Here is a 19,718-nt window from a genome sequence, read left to right as displayed (position 1 = left end):
CTCTGCATGTCTGCCATCTTCTTATGGCGCTGACGAGCATAATGACCCATCTTGCCACAGTAGAGACAAGCACCAGTGTCCCTGGGGCAAGGTTGCCCGTAGTGGGACCGGTTGCACTTCTGGCAAACCCGATTTTGTCCCTGATGTTATGGAGGACAATCTCCATCATTATGCCTCTGCTTCTTGTGAGGAGGCTGGTGTTTCTTGCTACCCTGGTGTTGCTGCGGACCGGCTCCCCGTTTCCACGGAGTATCATTCTGACCCTTCCTTGATCGCTCTCATTCTTCGTTCAGCATAGTAGCCACTTCAATGGCTTGTGCGAGGGTGGACGGCAGATTAATCATCACTCGTGATCGTAATCTGTCCTTAAGTCCATAGACATACTTAGTTGCCCTGACTATAACTGACGGATTAGGGATGGATATTTATCTGTCTCAAAAACTAAATCAGCCGATGTTTTACGACGGAATATAATCTATCGCTAAATTGGCGACGGATATTAGAGACAGATACATATTCATCGTTAAATTTTAGTGACGGATATGTATCTGTCACAAAACCAAATCAGTGCTTATTTAACGATGGATTAGCGATGAAGCATGACATTCGTTAATCCTTCATGAATTAGCGACAAATCAGTTCTGTCACTAATTAGCGACAAGGAAATTGCGCCGGACGCTATACGTCGCTAAGCCATCGCTAAACAGTTCAGCGACGGATTAGCGTTGGATAGTGTTCGTCTTTAATCCGCAGAATTCTTGTAGTGACCAGATACCATGCCCAAAAATCTGGTCTAAGTCTGATTCCTGGGTTCGAACCAAACCCAACCCGTTGACACCCCTACTTGTTTGGTAACTAAAATGAATCATGCTACACAATCACAATTCAATATGTACTTTTGCGTTTGGCAAGGTTCTTGTGGAATCATGGGTCTGTGTAGGCTTGATAATCACAATAGAAGTTGCAATCAGAGAGAAGAAATATGGGTTATCTTAAGCAAAACACATGGTTAGCCATGTCTTGCAAGTTAATATAAATCTAAAAGATACAAGCATGCATATATCAACAATGTGAGCCTACCCTAGCTGAATTAGGTCACGAGCTTAGAACCAAACAGCTCTTGTTAGACATGATAGAGCACATGACATAGGCTTGTTGAGTTAAGCAAAAACCAATGTCATAGGGTCATGCTGTTTTAGCTGCGTGTCCTTGGTGACATGACCAGACACGCTATGACACGTTGATGTGGACAAGATTGGCATGACCATTATGTAAAAATAATATATTTATGTTTCCATTAAAAATTTAGAAATCTTAATCAAAACTTGAGCTGAACTCAGGTATGGTATGAAGTTTCATAAACCAAACTCGGCTCCATATATTAATACTTAATTGGACCTCCTTCATCATCAAACCTGGGCCCTATCGGGTTGGTACAGGTCGGGTCCAGGTCAGTCCCGACCGTTGATACCTCTAATCGGAGCAGATCCAGCTATGTCTGGATCTACAACTGTTTCGTGAATGGGTCCGACCCGTTTACACAACCCTTATATAAGGCACACCAACGGCCTCCGCTCTCCCTCCAAAATCCTTTCCTTATCCAAACTCCCTCACCTTCTCCACGTTCCTTCGTTCCTGCAAGTCCCTCTTCGCAGAGGAACCGAAACCCTAAAAATTCCATCGGAAATGGCGGTTTCGCTCTCCGCGAGCTCCTTCCTCTCCCTCTTCTCTCGCTCCTCCCTCAATTCCCAATCCTTATCTTCTACCCGGAGGCTCGGATTCCGAAGCGGCCTCGCCGGAAACCCCAGCTCCGCCGGCCCCGGTAGACGTAGCTCTGCCGTTCTTCCTCCTGTTTGCGCGGTTGCGGTCTCCCCGAAGATCGAGAAATTGGGGCAGGATATCAAGCTCCTCACCCTGGAGGAGGCCCGGTCCCTCTCCGACTACCTCCAGGAGGAGCTCGGCGTCTCTCCCGCCGCCTTCGCCCCCTCCACGGTGGGAGTCGCCCCTGGCGCTGCACCGGCTGGGGAGGCGGAAGCCCCCGCCGTGGAGGAGAAGACGGAGTTCGACGTGGTGATCGAGGACGTGCCGAGCAACGCGAGGATAGCCTCGATCAAGGTGGTCCGGGCGATCACGAACCTTGCGCTCAAGGAGGCCAAGGACCTCATCGAGGGGCTGCCGAAGAAGTTCCGGGAGGGGGTCTCGAAGGAGGAGGCCGAGGACGCGAAGAAAAAGCTCGAGGAGGTGGGGGCTAAGGTCTCCATTGTCTAGAGTTAGGATTTGTCTTGCAGAAGGCGGGATTCTGCATGAGATGAAGGTAGCTGAAATTCTTTCTTCTTCTCCTTCTTGTTTTTGCCTTTAGTTATGTACCCACTTTTCTGGCATCGCTTAAATTGGTCATGTTGAATGTGACCTAAGTGGATATGGGGTTTGGGAAATGCACGCATGACACTAATCTAGATACAACTAATGTGCACGTATTAATTTGATTGGTCTTTTTTCTTACATAAATGAACACAATGTAATCTGAGTTAAACACAGATCTGGCTATCATCTTGTATCAAGCCCATACCCGTGATCATGTTTCTCTTGTCGAACTTTTATCTAGCCTATTCTGTCGATGGGTGAGTACTTGACAACACAGGTTAGAATCAGGTCTAGGCAGGTCCTCTCTAACCTTGACCCACAAATTTTCTAATTTGGATGGGTTAGTATGGCTCCAAATCAAACATTGCATTTAGGACACGTTTGTTTTGCCCAAAGGTGGGATGAGCAACGACAGCTGGGAATCCAGAAGCAGCGATTTTTAGTCACAAGGTCAGGCTTTGACTTTCCCAGGATCCAATGGAGAAGCATTCTCAATTGCGAATCACAATCACAACTTTCACTCTGCGTGTTTCACTAAGCTTGAGAAAGTGCTGTGATTGTGGTTTGCAATCACAAGAAGCTGAGAAAAACCAAGAACCATAGGGCGTTACAAATGTTCTTTATACACACCATTTGTCAACTTTGAACTCATTTTCAAGTCCCAAATTAAATTTTCAACTTAAAATTGATTCTGTTGAGTCTGCATTACGCCAATGAGATCAAGTAATGTAGCTGTCCCTAATTTGGGATAAATAAATAAAAATTCAGTGGGGTGACACAGTTTAGAAGTTCATCTGCAGGATAAAGTTGTTTGAAAACTGTAATTTGAAAGAACGTTTAAACATTAATGGTGTGTTTGGCGCATTAGTTAAGAAGGCCTTTTAAAGTACTGTTTTTGTAGCAAAGGACCAACTTACCCTGGGCCTCCTAAAATGGGTTGGGTTTGGGTCGAGTATAGGTTAAACCCACCCAGCCCAACCTGAACCCAAGGTGGGTCTGGTCTGGTCATGGGTTGGGCCAACCTGAACCTAACTTGAGGTGGGTCAGGTCTGGGTCGGGTATAGGTTAAACCCACCCAGCCCAACCTGAACCCAACTGGAGGTGAGTGGGGTCTGGTCATGGGTTGGGCCAACCTGAACCCAACTCTAGGTAGTTCTGGTCATGGGTCGGGCCAACCTGAACAGCCTTTGGATTGTGTGTTTTCAACATAAAAACATGACTTTTTAAGGGGTGAAATTTTGACACACTGTGGACTGTTGATTTTTTAACCCGTAGGAAAACCTGCATACATGCCGAAAAAACATGATCAAAGAGCTCGTCCCTATTAAACAGAGCATGTAGATTACATATGGAGGGTCTGATCTTAAAAAAAAAACAGAACATTTAAAAAATAATGTTTTACATTCATGGTCCGGTTAAGATCGGGCCTGAACTGGCCTTTTGATGGAGACACTACGACATAAGCACTGCAGGGAACTACAACCTTCACATTGTTTCCTAGATTTGATTTAACCAGTGCTTCATGGATGTTGCTTAGTGCACTGATTACAAAGGGCTGAAATTGCCCACAATAGCTCTGGAGGAATGGCTTATTTCCAACAGCAACATACCTGCAACATCAACCACTGGACTTGCAGAAGTTATTTTTCAGATGAAACATCTGTCATATCATTTGTTATAGCTATCTAAAGATCACAGGAAGGAGGCTTTTGTGATAGCTTTCTCATCAGACAAGTCTAAAGTAGATATAGACAAAGGATGCTCAAAAGTTTCACACCACAATTATGAGCTTTCTCCAGTTCAGCGGATCAAGTTCCCTTACTAAAAGTGCTCCTGAAGCATTGTCCTAAGCATATGACACCCTGCTAGCAATGAAGCATCAGGGAGCAGCAACATACATGGTGAGATGAATCCTACCATGTTCAACAAGGTCATCTGTCCAAGGAAACAATCAAGGATAACCCAAGAGGCAAGAACTGAAGTTTTGCATGTCCAATTTGAGGAAAAACACAATTTATGCCCTTATTTTTTTATTTTCTTACACTATCTAATGCATGCATGCAGTTAGTTATTTTCAATATGCAGGTCCAACCCATTTTAGCCCATTTTTTGGCTGTATCATCTCCATATGAAAACCCAAATCAACTATTTATCTCTCATAATTTAGAGACAAATACTTTGAAGATAACTGTGGAAATCTAATAAGCCAATAAGCAATGTCTAACTCAGCATCAGGCCCACAGGTTGGCATGAAAATTCATAAGCAAAGGTTACACAAGTGTGGTACTTTACACACCAGCTACATGGATAGATGCTCAAGAAATGAAAAATACATTTAAAAGAGCGTCATGCTCAATGAAATCCTGACCATTAACAGATCCAGCTACATCAGGCCCAGTTGTATGAGTCAGGGACCCACTTGGACCATCTAAAGTTTGGCACCTTTAAAACCCGCCACCTGCAAGCCAGTCTTTGTGAAGACCAGCAACAAACAAATCAAACTAGGAAGTCCAAGCATCATAATTTAAAAAAAAGTATGACAGCAATTGCTGTGACAATTTCAAGGATAAATAAGAACAATCACCATGAAAATTTCTAAGATGAAAACAAAATGTCCATGTGAAATGGATAGGGAGACTGAACCACTGACCCATAACCCACGAATATGGATACTTATAGGAGTATGGGTGATCCTGTTAGATGAATTTGAAAATGCTTGAGAATCCTAAAAAGAATAGATGGATAGGCAAGACCATCTATAATTTCTGGCTTGAGCTAAATTCAAATGCAACTATTATTTATGGGTTTACATATGTCAAGTAGATGACAAACCTATCAATTATTGCCTAAATTAGATGGCTGGAAGCACAGTTATCTCTTCTAGAAGAATTTCTGGTCAATGAAATATATTGGTTTAGCGAGTCTAGGAACCTGTTTAATAAGCATGCCTTTTTTCACCAAAAAAATAAAGATGCAAGGTGCAGGTCAAAACTGCAATAGTGTAAAACAACCAAAATCAAAGATAAACAAAGGGGGCCCAATATCCAGTGCACTAAAGGCATAACTAGAGCCAAGAGAAACCAATATAGGAGCTTAAGCATTTAATAAATTAGTAATTATCATTATCAAACGAAGAATAGCTATCTCACAAGGACACAAACACGGCACATATGGCATGCAGATTCAAGGGTTTTCTAAAAATTAGGACAAGAGAACTAAAAGCACCCGAGTCATCTTGCTTCCAAGATGTGTCAGTTCTACTGTGAGATATAAGATTTCAAGCAGGAGTCTTGGGAGCACTTAGAACCCGCTACATTTTGCTTTCTCCTCAAGACTTCCTCTCTACTCACAAGGTTTCTTAGTTAACCTCCCTGATACTTAGGGGACACTAGATAAGGCAGTAGAACATGTGAAACTTCTCCAAGGTCTCCTTGTCTTTCATACACAAACAAACTTCATCAAATATAACAATGTCTGTCCTGAAAAGCAAAAACATGAGATCCAGGGATACATATAACTCCTTTTGAGACCTACCATAAACATGATGCAATAAATTCAACACAGCACAAGGACTAATGGTAGTATGGTAGTACAAGAAAAGAAGCACAAGCCATGCATGAACAGAACTGAATGAACTCCCATATCTAAACAAAGCTTGTTAAGAACAAAAAGACCTAGGATCACAAAGTTAACTTGATGGTTGGTAAACATTGGAAAAGGGTGAAAAAAGAAGGAAAAGGCTCACCATGTGCACTACGCCAGCTTGGTATGGCTCAAACACAAGAATTAAATCACTGAAATTTACACTAAATTTATCCAATTTCAATTTTGTGATTAATCATAGACTCCCGCTCAAAGTGATGAGATCAAAAACTGAAATCATGGTTGTCTCACAAACTGAACCAATTTACTTTTGTACTATAACTTTTAGAACTTTATAATAAAGATCATTCTCTGATAAAGTCTCAAAGGATTGCAGTTACCTACTGACGGTACACCTCTATAACTTAATTTATACAGTCAAGTAACCACAATCAACAAATTAAACTCTTCGAAGAAAGGAAAAAAAGAAAGAAAGATCACTAACCTCCCAAGGGCAAGGCTTAGGAAGCAGATCAGGTCATGCTGAACATGAGTGTTTTTGCTCATGCCGACATCGTGGCCATCCGATTTGCATTTTAAAAAGCTCAAAAGTCAACAAAACCACATGGCATTCATCCAAAATGCAAACAGATGGCCTCATGTTCAGCATGACCTGATGTAAACCCCCTCCAGCGAAGTCGCCGGAGGGGATAAACATTGAAAAGGGGGGGGGGGGGGGGGTGAGGGTTATCCTCACCCCACCGTGAGGGCTATAAATATCCCTCACAGTGCGCCTTTCCCCTCACTCAAGCAAGAGGAAGCTGAGAGAGGGCAATAGAGAGAGTGAGAGAGGAGTACTTACCAACGACGACGACGGTGGCAGTTCGGTGAGTACCTCCTCCCCTTCTCCTTCTTCATCTTCTTCTTCTTTCCTTTTTCCGCCGACAACCATGGCTGTCGACGATTTACAGAGGAAATAGAAAAAAAAAACAAAGATGGGAAAGAAAGAGAAAGAGAAAGAGAGGGAGGGTCGGTCGGCCGACGCTGGTGGCTGATCCCTCTGTCGCAGGGAGGGTCGGCCGGCGCCGGATGCCGACTCGTACCCTCTTGGGTACAGAGGAGTGGGTCGGTCGGTGGCCGACCCTCTATGTAAACGAAAGGGGTTTTGCCCTTTTCGTTTTTTCTTTAAAAGACACACCGAGGGTCAGTCTGGGTCACGCCCAGACCGCACCCAAGGTCGGGTCAACAAAAAAAAAGGACTGAGTCGGTCTGGGTGTGACCCAGACCGAATCGGGTCGGTCTGGGTCGCACCCAAACCAGGTTAAAAAAAATGTGTTGGTTGAATCGGTTCGGGTTGAACGTCTAAAACCCACAAAAAAAACTTTTCGGACCCGAGACGGATTTGGACCCGACCTGGATCCGATAACCCATTAGGGTTAAAGATCACAGGGGAAAGAGGGTTTTATTTTAAACCCTTCCTCTCCTGCGCCCCTTTCTCGAATCCCTCTCCCCCCCCCCTCCCTTTCGAGCTCTTTAAGAGCAACATAGAGGGGAGGGAGGACACACAATGTGCTCGCCTTCCTCCTCCTCTCCTCCCGATGTCTCTCTCACTCTAGTTTTTGCCGGCGACCCTCCACCTCCTCCGATAGCCTCTTCGGCAACCCCGACCGACACCTCCCTACGTCGCTGCTCTCCTCCCTCACTCTCGGTTTCCCTATGAGATTTCCCGACGATCATCATCGCTAGCGACCGCGGACTCCAGCGAGAGTGTTGCCGACATCCTCACCCCGACCTTCCACTTTCGTCGCAGTCCTCCACCTGGTGTTATAGAGGGCCCTGGCAACGATCGTCGTCATCAACAACACCCCCCAATCTTCTTTCCCTTTCTCTACTTCCGCCGGTGACCGACAACCACCTCTATCTGGAAGCCTCTCTGCCAGACCCCTTCTCTGATCGACGCCTCCATCATCATCGGCTTCCAACCCCGATCGTCGACCATCATGCTAAGAAGGCCCTTAGGTAACGATTTACCTCTTCTCCTCTTGTCTTTTCTCTTTCATTGGGGTAGCTCCGACGTCGGTCTTCAGGCAAAGGCTTTTACTCCTCATCTGTCTTCGTCCTCTTCTGTTATTCCGGCCAGCAGGCAGGGGCATCGCCCCTGCCCCACCTCTTGTTGGTTTTCGTTAAGCAGGGGCATCACCCCTGCCTCTCCATGGTCTTCGTCAGGCAGAGGCAAAGCGCCCCCTACCATTTTTTGGTCTTCGTCGGATGAGGGTGAAGCCCCCTACCATCTGCCTCTGCCCGTTTGACAAGGGCTAGACCCCCCTTGCCTCTATTGTCCGTCAGGCAGGGATCAGGACTCCCTGCTTCTGCCACCCATGCCTCTCGGTCAGGCAAGAGATCAACCCCTACCTGCCTTCATCCTGGTCAGGCAGGGGGCTAGCCCCTATCGACCAGATCTTCGACAAGGGGTTGAGCCCCTGCCCCCGCTTGTTGTTTCTCAGGGGTTGGCAAGGTGCCTGGCCCTGATCTGACAACATGCACGCCCTTTCGGCAAGGGTTGGTCCCCACCGACCCTCTCATCCTTTTCCTTAGAATCATGCGACAACGGCTGGCCCCTACCGCTTGGATCTCGGTAGGTAGGGAGCAAGGCTCCCTGCTCCTGCCACTTTATTCCAGGCAAGGGCTATGACCCTGCCTCTGTTACAGGGCTCCCTGCCTCTACCTCTTTCGGGTAGGCAGGGGCATCCCCTGCTTCTACAGTGTTGGCAGGAGGCGTGCATGCCTCCTTTTCTTTTCTTCTCTCTAATATATGTTGTACTAATGCCTTTAAGCATCTCAGGTTACATGGAGGAGCTGGTTCGCCTTCGTGGTTTGAGCCCGTATTGACCTATGCTGCAGGGTACGAGGAACCGCAATCCCTCAAGGTAGGGGATTCTTGCGTAAAAGGACAATGAACAGATAAATGCTAAAATAAGGAAAGATAATTAAAAATGAAAGAGGACGATGACATATGTATATGTATAAAATAGATACATATGTCTTTTAACTCAAGGACACGATTTTGTGATCCTTGTCCTCTTTACTTTTCTTGCACTTTACTTTTCTGTTGCCCCACACTTTATGCGTCACGGCCTTTACGTTTTGTCTATTTTAATTTATGTATTTTCCTTTCTGTTGCCCCGCGCTTTATGCGCCAAGGTTTTCCTTTTTGTATGCTCTCCTACCTTGCATATTACTTGCCTACATGTCTAGTTAATCGAGGTACGGTTTCATACCTCGTGTACTGTCCTGGGTATGTCACTTGCTTGTGTGTTTGATTGGTCAAGGTACGGTTTCATACCTTATGCATCACTTTAAGTAATCACATAGTTGCTTGACTGTTTAGTGAGGTACAGTTTCATACTTTGTGCATTGCTTCTGAGGTTTTGCACTCGACACACAATTTTGCACTTTAGGAACCGATAATACTTTATCTTCGCACTGTAACGTGCACGTGCTTACTCTTTTGTTAGCTTGCACTCATTGAGTGCAGCTTTGAGCATATTTCAACTTATTTCTTTGTCTTAAAAGGCATGATGCACACTTATGCACTTGGTTCTCCAAAAAGGATAACTTTTAGGCATCAACCTATTTTCAAAACATATTGTTTGATAAAGCGGATTTTGAAAGCCTTTTGCGAGGTAGCAGCTGAATCTCCCAAATTGATGTGTTTGAGAGAAGTGTTTACGACTTCAGTTCGCATACCCGATACAACTCGGATAACCCTGTTTAAGGGCATGCACATAAGTTGGGTGAAGGTTCTACCGAGGAACATGCACCATCACTAGACCAGTGTGAGACCTAGTTGTTGGGTTTTCTGGCCAACTAAGATAGTTGACATTTTTCCTTCCTTTCCGAGACGATTACTGATGGATTTCTTCTGAGAAATCCATGCCCCTCTTCTCATAGTCGTACCTTTAGTCATGTACGATATGTTTGAACTACGAGGAACAGGATGAGAGGTCTGTAGTAACCTCGAGGTGTGTTTTGACACTTTCTATTAATCATGTAATATCGATGTTCACCTAACAGGCAAGATGCTCGTGACAGTCTAAAGGACCTGAGCATGACAAATTTGAACTTGAATGGTTACACCATATCTTATCGGCAAAGCATTGTTGTGAGGATTTTCTTTTGAGAAATCCATGCCCCTCTCTTTGTGGTTATACTTTTGAACAGGTACTTTGCGTACTACGATGAGTAAGATAAGATGTTTATATTTACCTAGAACGTGCAATGGCTCGTGTTTGAGATCACAAAATGGTGATGTTGTTACCCTCACTATGAGTTGACCCCTCTCATCACGGTTGTACTTTTGAGCAGGTATGTTGCGTACTACGATGAGTAAGATAAGAGGTGTGCGGTTGCCTCAAACGTGCATTGGCACGTATAATTTACTAAATGGTGACTATGTGCCTTCACAGGCAAGATGCTTGAGTGGGTCAAAAGACCAGAGCATGTAGAATAGAACGACGGTTAAGAAACCCTCATTGTGCTCATTTGACACGGTTCATCAAGAGAGAGGATGGATGATACAAAACTCCAATGGATAGGTCCTTTAATGACAATTACGGGCAAAAGACTCAGATTCTCTAATCATCGGAATTAGGGAAAATGCTACAAAGATAGCCCTCAGGCTACTTCTGCAGAAGTTTGGATGCATCCATGGGCCACTTATGCCTTTGGGGATTTACTCTCTTGGTCACTGGCCATCCCCTTAGGAGCGAACTCAGTCAGTCATTTAGGGTATCAGAAAATACATAGCATAATAAACCTTCAGATGGATCTCATCTGTTTCTACGTTTCGTGCCTTGTGCGTACCCACAACGGCCAGCTAATAATCAGAACAAAAATATAAACTATTCACGTTATTATGAGATGTGCGTACTGTGATGTGAAATGCTTGTTTGCTCGGTAGTTCAACTTTCTACTCGTTGAGCTATGTATGCCTATTGTGGCACTGCTCTTGTTGGTGGAACTGGTTACATAGTCCTTTGTTAATAATTAGCTACTCATACTAGTCCAATGCTTATGATGATAGCATTATGCTAGTTGCGATATATTAGCATGTGACTTGCTACTGGGTTGAACTATTTCATGCTTATTGTAATATAGCACTTGTTGACTTGCGTCTCTTATGACGAATGTGACTGCTTACAGTCCGTAATCTACGAATTGTTTATATGACGAATGTAATGGCTCACAGCTCGTAATCTACGAACTGTTTACCACTAGAACCAATATAGTTGTTTGTCTTATAAGTTATTTACCCCTTGTGGTTAATATATATGTGTTGTCGGGTGATTGCTTAATTACGAGTAGTTTATGCTTGTTGTGCAATGACTTGCACTTTATGATTAATATAGTTACCTGTCGGTGAACTGAAGAGTTTAGTGGTATTTGCATGCATTGTGAGCTTCGTTATAAATGCTTATTCAGTTTCTATGCTTGACTGCTTGGTGGAGTTAGTTACTCCCTACCTATAGAATCAGTTGGATTGTTATAAATGCATATTTTACTTGTTCAACACTTTGTTCTTACTGCTCTTGTATTTAGTTATTTGCTTTACTGGAGTTTTGCTTGCCATACTCGGCAGCATGTATGGTTAGTTTTGTTTTGTTTCTTTTGTTTAGTTGAGCAATTATCTTGCTTATTGTAGTCTTTGTTTCTCCTTGTCTTGTGCACCCCTACTAGTTTTTCGTAAAACTGACCCATTTCATGAGCAGGTGGTAGACAGGTTGAGGCAGCTTGCGATAACACGATGGTGTGATGAGTTCAAGATGAGACCATTTCCCTGATGTTTCACTCTTGAGGACATGTTGGTAAATTTGGTATAAAGTGTATTTCAAAAATTCTCTTTTAATTAAACCTTGAGTTAGTAAAACTGTTATACTAAACTTCTTTTTGGTTTCAATAAATATAATGAGTTACAAAATCTGATATACAAATTCTCAATTATTGACATTGTATTTTGAAACCAATTGTTTTCAATAGTTGTGCAAAATTCGACAAAGAAAAGTTTATGTTGTAATGCGCTCAAGGTCCATTGACTTGTTGTTTTAAAAATATCATTTTCTACTGATTTACTATTTAAACTCTGATAATCGTATGATTTCAAAGCTTTCTAAACTATTCTAAAAGTTACAAGTCCTAGATTTTTGGGGTATTACAGAACTGGTTCATACCAAACCGGTTCAGCCAAACCGATTTATATGGGTTGGTCCAGACCAGACTGATCTGAACTGAACTAGTTCGGACCAACCCGGTTGAGACCAAACTAGTTCAAGTGGAAACGGTTCAGACCGAATCGGGTCTGAGCTAAACCGGTTTGGATAAACCTGAGGCCGAACCAGTTCGATCTAACTGAATCTGGGTTCTTAGTTTGGATCTAGTTCGATCTGGACCTGTTCTAGATCCAGACTGACTGTTCTGGACCTGATTGCATCAATCCTGGATCCATATTATAACTGAGCCTAGATCAGACTATCTTAGATCCAGTCAAACAATTTTGGATCCAGTTAGAATATTCTGGATCCAGTCAAACCATTCTGGATCCAGTCAGACTGTTCTAGATTCAGATGAGTAATGAATCTGAATCCAAGCAGACAGGGTTGGATCGAGATAAAAAATAGATCTGGATCGGATCGTAAGATAGTCTCGAATTGTACCAAAATTCGAAATGACCATAATACCTTTTTGGGTACTCGAGATCCATTTTGATAAAATGGACATAACTTTATACCTCGAACTCAGAATTGAGTGAGGTTTGGTGCGTTGGACTCGTATCGTAGAAAGGAATCTACTAGTCTATGAAATTCAGTCAAATTAGTGATGCAGGAATTAAGGGTTCATGATTAAATTCAAGAAAGGGTAATTTTATAATTTAGTAATAATATGTGAAGTTTTCTGCATTAATATGAACATATTATGTAACCAGATCATACTGTTAGAGCTTCATGAGGCTTGATTTCAAGGAGATCACAGATTCTCCTTCAAGGTAAGGGATATTATAAATAATTTTAGAAGTGAGTAAACATTTTACGTTGCATGTTATTGTGATTTTGTGTATTAATATGAGTAGCATGATATCTTTCGAGTGATACCATGACATGCATAAAAATTATCATGCTTGACATTATGGGTTGATTTTATACATGTGGTTGTGATATCCATGTTAGTTGTGATGTGTCCTGCATGATTGAAAGAGATTGTATTTGTGATTGCATGTCTAAATGTTCATCAATATCATGCATTGTGATGAGATTATGTTAGATTGGAGTCCCATACAGTCTATTCATGTTGTATGAATAGATATTTTGAGATCAACATGCATAACCCCTTAAATCTCGAAAGTAGCGACCTGTGGTAATGACTACCTGGTTCACGGCTAGAGTGCAGTCACTACGGAGAGTGAGCCACCAATGATTTAACGATGTAGAGACCCTATATCTTTGCGTGCTTAGTGAGAGAAGTGTGAGTCCTAAAGTCATCATGAGATTTAAGAATGAGATTCGTTGTGAAGAGTTCACAACATCACTCATGAGAGAACGAGTGTATGACGAGTTTGAGAATATGGTTCAATGGGTTAAACTTAGTTATGACTTAGAGTTTCACTCACACTGGGTTGAGACTCTGGAGGGTCAGGGATGGTTGATAACCATCATGGTTAGGATGTAGCATGAATCATACCGAGATTGAGAGCTTGACCTCTCAGCTAGCTATAGGTGGGGTCCCCACGATGGTTCACTGCAGTGCCTGGTGGTCCAGAGACCACTGAGAGTGTATGGTTCATTGTCTAACCAACACGTAGAATTGATGTGTTCTACGAGGTTGCTACGCCCATAGATAGATATGACTGATATAACCAACTTAGTGATAGTTGTGTAAGAGAGTATTTGAGAAAGTTAACGGAGAAAATTAAAATATACCAACTTGTGTGGTGTGTCGAAAATTAAACTAAGACTAGAGGCTTAGAACCCACTACAGTTGTAAGTTAATAGTTTATTTGTTTATAATTATTCTTTACTGGATTATAGACTCACCCTCATGTTTAATTACAACTGTAGGTTTCATTCATTAGACCAATCAGAACGTGAGCAACTTCTTCTTCTATAGCAGAGCATTTGGTATATTTCATTTCCTTGTCATTGAATAAAATGTATTTTCTTTTCTTTGTCATGAATGATGAACTTTGTAAGAAAAAATGTGATGATGGTAATAAAATGATTTTTTTTAGCCACGTTTTCTTTGTGTAAACTTTAAACTTTTTTCTCTGGGAAGTAATACCAACCGAACTCGGACTCCTGAGATCTTAGATCGGGGTGTTACACCTGATTTGCTTTCATGAAATTAAGCTCCTTACATGAGAATGAGCAAATTTCATCATGGCATTCCAGATTGGGAGGAGCCATCAACTTTACCATCCAAACACCTCTCCATTTGGAATACCTGAGACCCATTCCTGAAAGGCCTTCTAGGCTCTAAGAAGGGGCTCCAAACGCAACCTATATTTTGAAAAACTCATAAAAGAAGAAATGCCTGGATGTACACAACCATAAGCATATCATGGTGGTCCTTTGAATTCCTCACCGGTTGCCGACGAAGCACAAAGTACCCTAACCCTAACTCATTGCTAGATGCTGTTGAACCAAAATGCTGACTAATCACCAAGTTACTTGCAGGAAATCAGCATCTTGTAATTCCTTGAACCTGTTTGGATATTGTCAAACCAGGAACTTGAACCTGCCACTGGATACCTTAGACTAACATGGCAAAAGCTCTAAATTTTTAAGATCATTCTATTTATTTAGGTTACTTGGAGTTCAGAGTTCACCATTGTCATTATAATCATTATTGCAAGTTTTTTGTTATTATGTGGACTTGTTTTTTATTTGATAAAAGATTTTGAATTATTTAAGTGAATTACTGAATTTATTTTGATCTTCTCATTTCGTTACATTGGATTCAGGTTAAAGGTCGTGAAGTTTAATGCCATCATCTTGTTGGATTAATTATATTAGTTAATTGTTTGACTTAGATTTCTATTTTGGTGTCTGAATTGCCTTGATGTTAGGATTCTCCGGTGTAAGAAAATTTGGCGAGTGATTATGTGTGGTTTAAAAGTATTCATGTTAGGATGTATTTTTGAATTTCTAAGTGGGTTGGTAACTTGATTTAGGTCATTTAGTATTTCTTTATTATGTTGGGTAGAATTGAGGTGTTTCATTTTAATGGATAGGGATTTGGATACTAAGATGTAGGAATAGTTGTAGGTCATTTCTTGGATATGGTCTTAGCCATAGTTACTTTGTGCAGCTAACCATGACCTGCGGTTCAATGATCTTGGGCATTTATTGCCACTGATCAACCAGTGCATGGGCTTGTAAGAATAGTAATCTTGAGTACTGGGAAAAGATTCTTGCCAGATAGGATCTAGATTTGTGTGTGTGTGTGTGTGTGTGTGTGGGCTTATTTCTTTGGCTGTTTGGATTTAAGTCAATGGCCCCTTAACCTTTGACAATAGAGTATGATTTTGAGCTCAGAGGTCTAATAGCTCATCGTAGTCATAACAATGGTCCACTTCTTTAGACAGTTATTGGTATTTAAGGAAATAACGTGCAATAAATATTATCACTTCTTGGTTAGGAAGTATAGTATGAGAAAACAATTTCCCTTTATGATTTTACGTGTTCAGGGTCATCCATATTTTCTCAAATTTTACATGTTCAAGGTCATCTATATTTTCTCAAATTGATAATACTGGGACTTCTATCAGAACGCTCTTCCAGATTCTTCGTCAATCCAGAATCTTAAGCAGTATAAAAGTTCTCCTAACAAATGTTAGTTGGGGTGAATGGTTTCTTTTGTTTTTTTTAGATTGAAAAGCGGAAGCTGTTTTTGGGTTTGTTCTTATTCTTAAACCCTCAATCAAATTGTTAAGTTTTGTTTTTTTTTTGTGAAACTGCAGTTCTGGTTTTGTATATATATCTAGGCTGTGAGGGTTGGTGTGAATTTCTACTTGCTAAATGATGGAACCCTTACAAGTTTTAGTTAGGTTCCCCTATACTTTATTGTGGCTTTCTATTTAATCTGGGTGCACATATTTTCCCATAAGAGGAAACTTTTTAATGACTTTGGTTTTGTTAGTAATTTCTTTGCTGTTATAAATTATTGACTTGCAAAAGTTTGCCTTTCACTTTCTGATCGTTAAAGCACATACATAGCAATCATTTAACATCTTACATGGGTTATGGTTGTAATCGTCAATCCTAGTTTCTACGCGGGTTTGCTTCCATTGACTCCTTGTTAATGCTAAAACTTGATTCGCTCTACAATCGTGTATCCACCTATGATCTCATGTCTTCATTGATATCCTCTTCCTCTTGTGTCCTTTTAACGTATTTCTTCAGTGAATTTTCAAGTCTGTGTAACATGCCAAAACCATCTTAATAAGATTTCGTAATTTTTTCCTTATTTGTGTTTCCCTGGACTAACTCATGTATAGGGTTGGGATTTTATCCTATTTTACTTTTGTTATTGATATCCTTCTTAACATATTATCTTAGGGATATGCAGTCTCTTCTTGACCATGATGTGTTGTTGAAACTTTGGATTTAATAAGTTTAGTATTGTTATGCATCATCATCATCATCATCTTTAAGTCTTATCCCAACTGCATCAGATATTCATTATGAAATCTATTTATCTATTCCTTCCTCATCTAAAGCTATGGCCTCAATCACCTTAAAATCTTTCATATCCTATGTTACAACCTCCCTCCAAGTCCTCAATAGTCTCTCTTTCTAATTCTTTGTGCTTGCTATGTGTCAAACTTACTGGGGTTGTGATCGGTCTCCTTGCAATGCATCCAAACCATCTTAAAGAACATTTTATTTTTTTATTTGCAGTACTATTAAACAGTTTCTGTTTATTTCTAGCATTATTTTTTTCCTCTCTTTTTTCTTTTTTACTTCATTATTGAGATTGACATGCACATCTTCATGATATTTAGTCTTTCTTTCTGTCGCTTTTCTGTTGCCCAACATTCAGCATCATAAAAGAATGTTGGTCTTATAACAACTTTGTAAAAACGTCCTTTTAATCGTGGAAGCACTTGCATATCATATAGCATTGCATTGGCTCGTAGCCATTTCATCCAACCATCACAAATCCTATTGGTGATGTTTTTTGTTAAATCCACCATGTTATTGTACGATAGATCCTAAAATATTTTAAAGCTTTTGGCATTGTTGTGTTGCACGGTATTGTATTTTCAAAACACTATTTTCAAATATTTCCTTTTCTTTATTGAAGACAATTAGACAAATGCATTATTCCAAAGTTCTAGTTTCGTTTGCACTTGTACATCTTCTCTATCTTGACTAACAAATACTAAAGGGCACATTTGGAAAGAGGGAAAGTAGGGATATCAACCCGAATCTGAATCCAATTAGTCAGATTCAGTATTAATTTTTCATTGAAATCCGAATGTGAATCCGATTAAAACCTGAATCTGACTAAGGTCTGAATCTGATTAAGTATAAATATCGGTTTTTGGATTAGTCGGATCTGGATTCGGTTCTATCTTTTTCCATCCGACTTTGAATCCGAATCCGATTAGGTCAGATCCGATTGTCAGATTCGGTAATGCCTAGTTCCGACCCAAATCTGACCCATTGACATCCCTAAGGGAAAGTGATTCATTTTCATGAAGATAATACTTTCTCATGTAGCAGCTGGTTCAAATCTTACATGAAATCTGTTGTCCCAAGCCAATTAGAAAATAGATCCTAATCAAAGAAACTTTTGTGGGATTCAAAATCACCCTGCTCTCCCCACCGTGATCCGATGAAAGTTTCTCACCCATAATTTGCCTATACTTGCTCTCTCTATCTTTCTCTCAAAATGTAAATGGGTTTAGTATGAAAATGCCAAATTCATCCTGATTAGATCTCTATCAGGTGATATCTTGTTTTGTATTTGACATTGGATCAAATTACATTTAGTTTGGATCCAATGCAATTAGCTTTGGATTTTGTTTTAGACTATAGCAAAATGAAGGATATTGGATCCAATCTATTTGGATTTCCAGCTTAATATAGTATAAAACAAAAATGACAAACTAAATCATATTGCAAGTCGTATAGTTTAAAACAAACATGATAAACTGATACATTAATATGATTATTTTTCGTATTTAATTTGCTTCCTTATGTGAAAAAAATCCTTATTCCAAACATACCCGAAGTCATTTGTAAACAACATATACCAAGGACCTCATTTCAGGTAAAAGATGCTACTTCATCTAAACTTATAATGCAGATAGTTATGAAGATCCTTGATGTAGCCCAACTTCAACTAAAATATAAATGTCTCTTCATTTGTAGTTTTCACAATCATTTTGACTCTATATACATATCTTGAATGATTTCAATATATTAAAGTCGTTTGTTCAATATTAACCAAATTTATTGCATTGGTACCATGTCATAGGCCTTTTCCAAATCAATAAAGACCATATGCAAATGTCTCATTTAGTCTGCAACTTCTCACAAGTTGCCTTAACAAGCAAATAACCTCAATTGTTGGTTTTGTTGGCATGAAACCAAGTGGTTTTTAGAACACTTTATGTTTTCTTTTTAAATGTTCTATTATAAGTTCCCATAAGTTTCATAATATATGTTTAATTCTCCTATGATTGTATCCACCTTTGTCTTTATAGATAGGAACCAAAACAATTTTGCGAACTCTGTGGTTCATTTTTCTTGTAGACAAAACATTGTTAAATAATTTCATTGACCATTTGACCGCTATTTGGCTCATTGATCTCTGAAGCTTGGTAGATATTCTATATGGACTTCCGTCCCCCTTCTTTTTACCACTATTTTTACTTCACTAATTCTATCAATCATTTTTTTTTATTAGGTTCTCCTTGTTCTGCTTCATCGGTTTTCATATAACAAGTTACCAAAAGTATTTTCTCTATCTATCTTTGATTTTATTCTCATTAGCCGAGACCTTTTCATCTTTGTCAATGTTCCAAATTTATGAGGTTAATTGATGTGTATTGAATGATTATGACTTGGACTATTCAAACAATATTTAACCTAAATTGCTAGGAAGCAGTCTTGCTGAGTCAGGTTATTGGGAGCACTCATAGTGGTTGCTATTGTTAAGTGCTCAAAGGATGTGTAACTGGTTAATAATGCGACTATCTGCAGTCATGTCAAAAGGTAGTCAGATGCGTGCTTAGCATATTTCAAAGTCTGATATAAAATATTTTGTTGCTTCTTACCAGTTGGTAGATGCTGATGAAGCTCAAGAACTGGTGGGAGCTTCAATTCAGTCTACAAGTTGTACCCTCTTTCCTTGTGCTCATTTTGTTAATTTTTAGGTCTTCAGCTTTGCCATCTGATAAGAAAATATCATGTAGAAGAGTTCTTTTGGTAAATGAAATGAAGCAAAAAGTTTTCAGTGATTCTGTCATCACACTGCAATTTTTGATGTACTACCGCCACCTTTGAACTCTAGCAGGTATAGCTCTCAAAATTTGTTCCTCTTAAACTTCTATCACTTGAGGTAATGTTCTATATAACGCTTAAAAATTATAGAAATTTCTAATGCATTTTCCTTGCTAAACACGATTCTGAACTTTGAATTACCAAAGAGAATTTGCATAGTCCTATCTATGTGGATTGGCTCTTATGGTAACTCAAGAAAATCCTTCAAAG

General features: G+C 40.3%; 1 protein-coding gene and 1 long non-coding RNA gene across 2 annotated transcripts; both read left to right on the top strand.

Annotated features, from left to right (window-relative positions):
* The first annotated feature begins 1,585 nt into the window (after positions 1-1,585).
* Positions 1,586-2,475, top strand: LOC149815550 (large ribosomal subunit protein bL12c-like). Its single transcript, XM_089989610.1, has one exon. The coding sequence runs from the start codon at positions 1,687-1,689 to the stop codon at positions 2,266-2,268; it is 582 nt and encodes a 193-aa protein (XP_089845736.1). The 5' UTR covers positions 1,586-1,686; the 3' UTR covers positions 2,269-2,475.
* A 5,016-nt stretch (positions 2,476-7,491) lies between these two features.
* On the top strand, positions 7,492-19,414 carry LOC149815549 (uncharacterized). The gene is made up of 3 exons (XR_016428101.1): positions 7,492-7,965; positions 8,789-8,873; positions 19,286-19,414. It is a non-coding gene; the product is annotated as an uncharacterized LOC149815549 (long non-coding RNA).
* The last annotated feature ends 304 nt before the right edge of the window (positions 19,415-19,718 follow it).

This window comes from Nuphar pumila, chromosome 15 (genome assembly GCF_984573655.1).
Source record: "Nuphar pumila chromosome 15, dmNupPumi1.hap1.1, whole genome shotgun sequence".
NCBI lineage: Eukaryota > Viridiplantae > Streptophyta > Magnoliopsida > Nymphaeales > Nymphaeaceae > Nuphar > Nuphar pumila.
The sequence above is the reverse complement of the archived record's forward strand: the minus strand, read 5'-3'. Positions and strand labels throughout refer to the sequence as shown.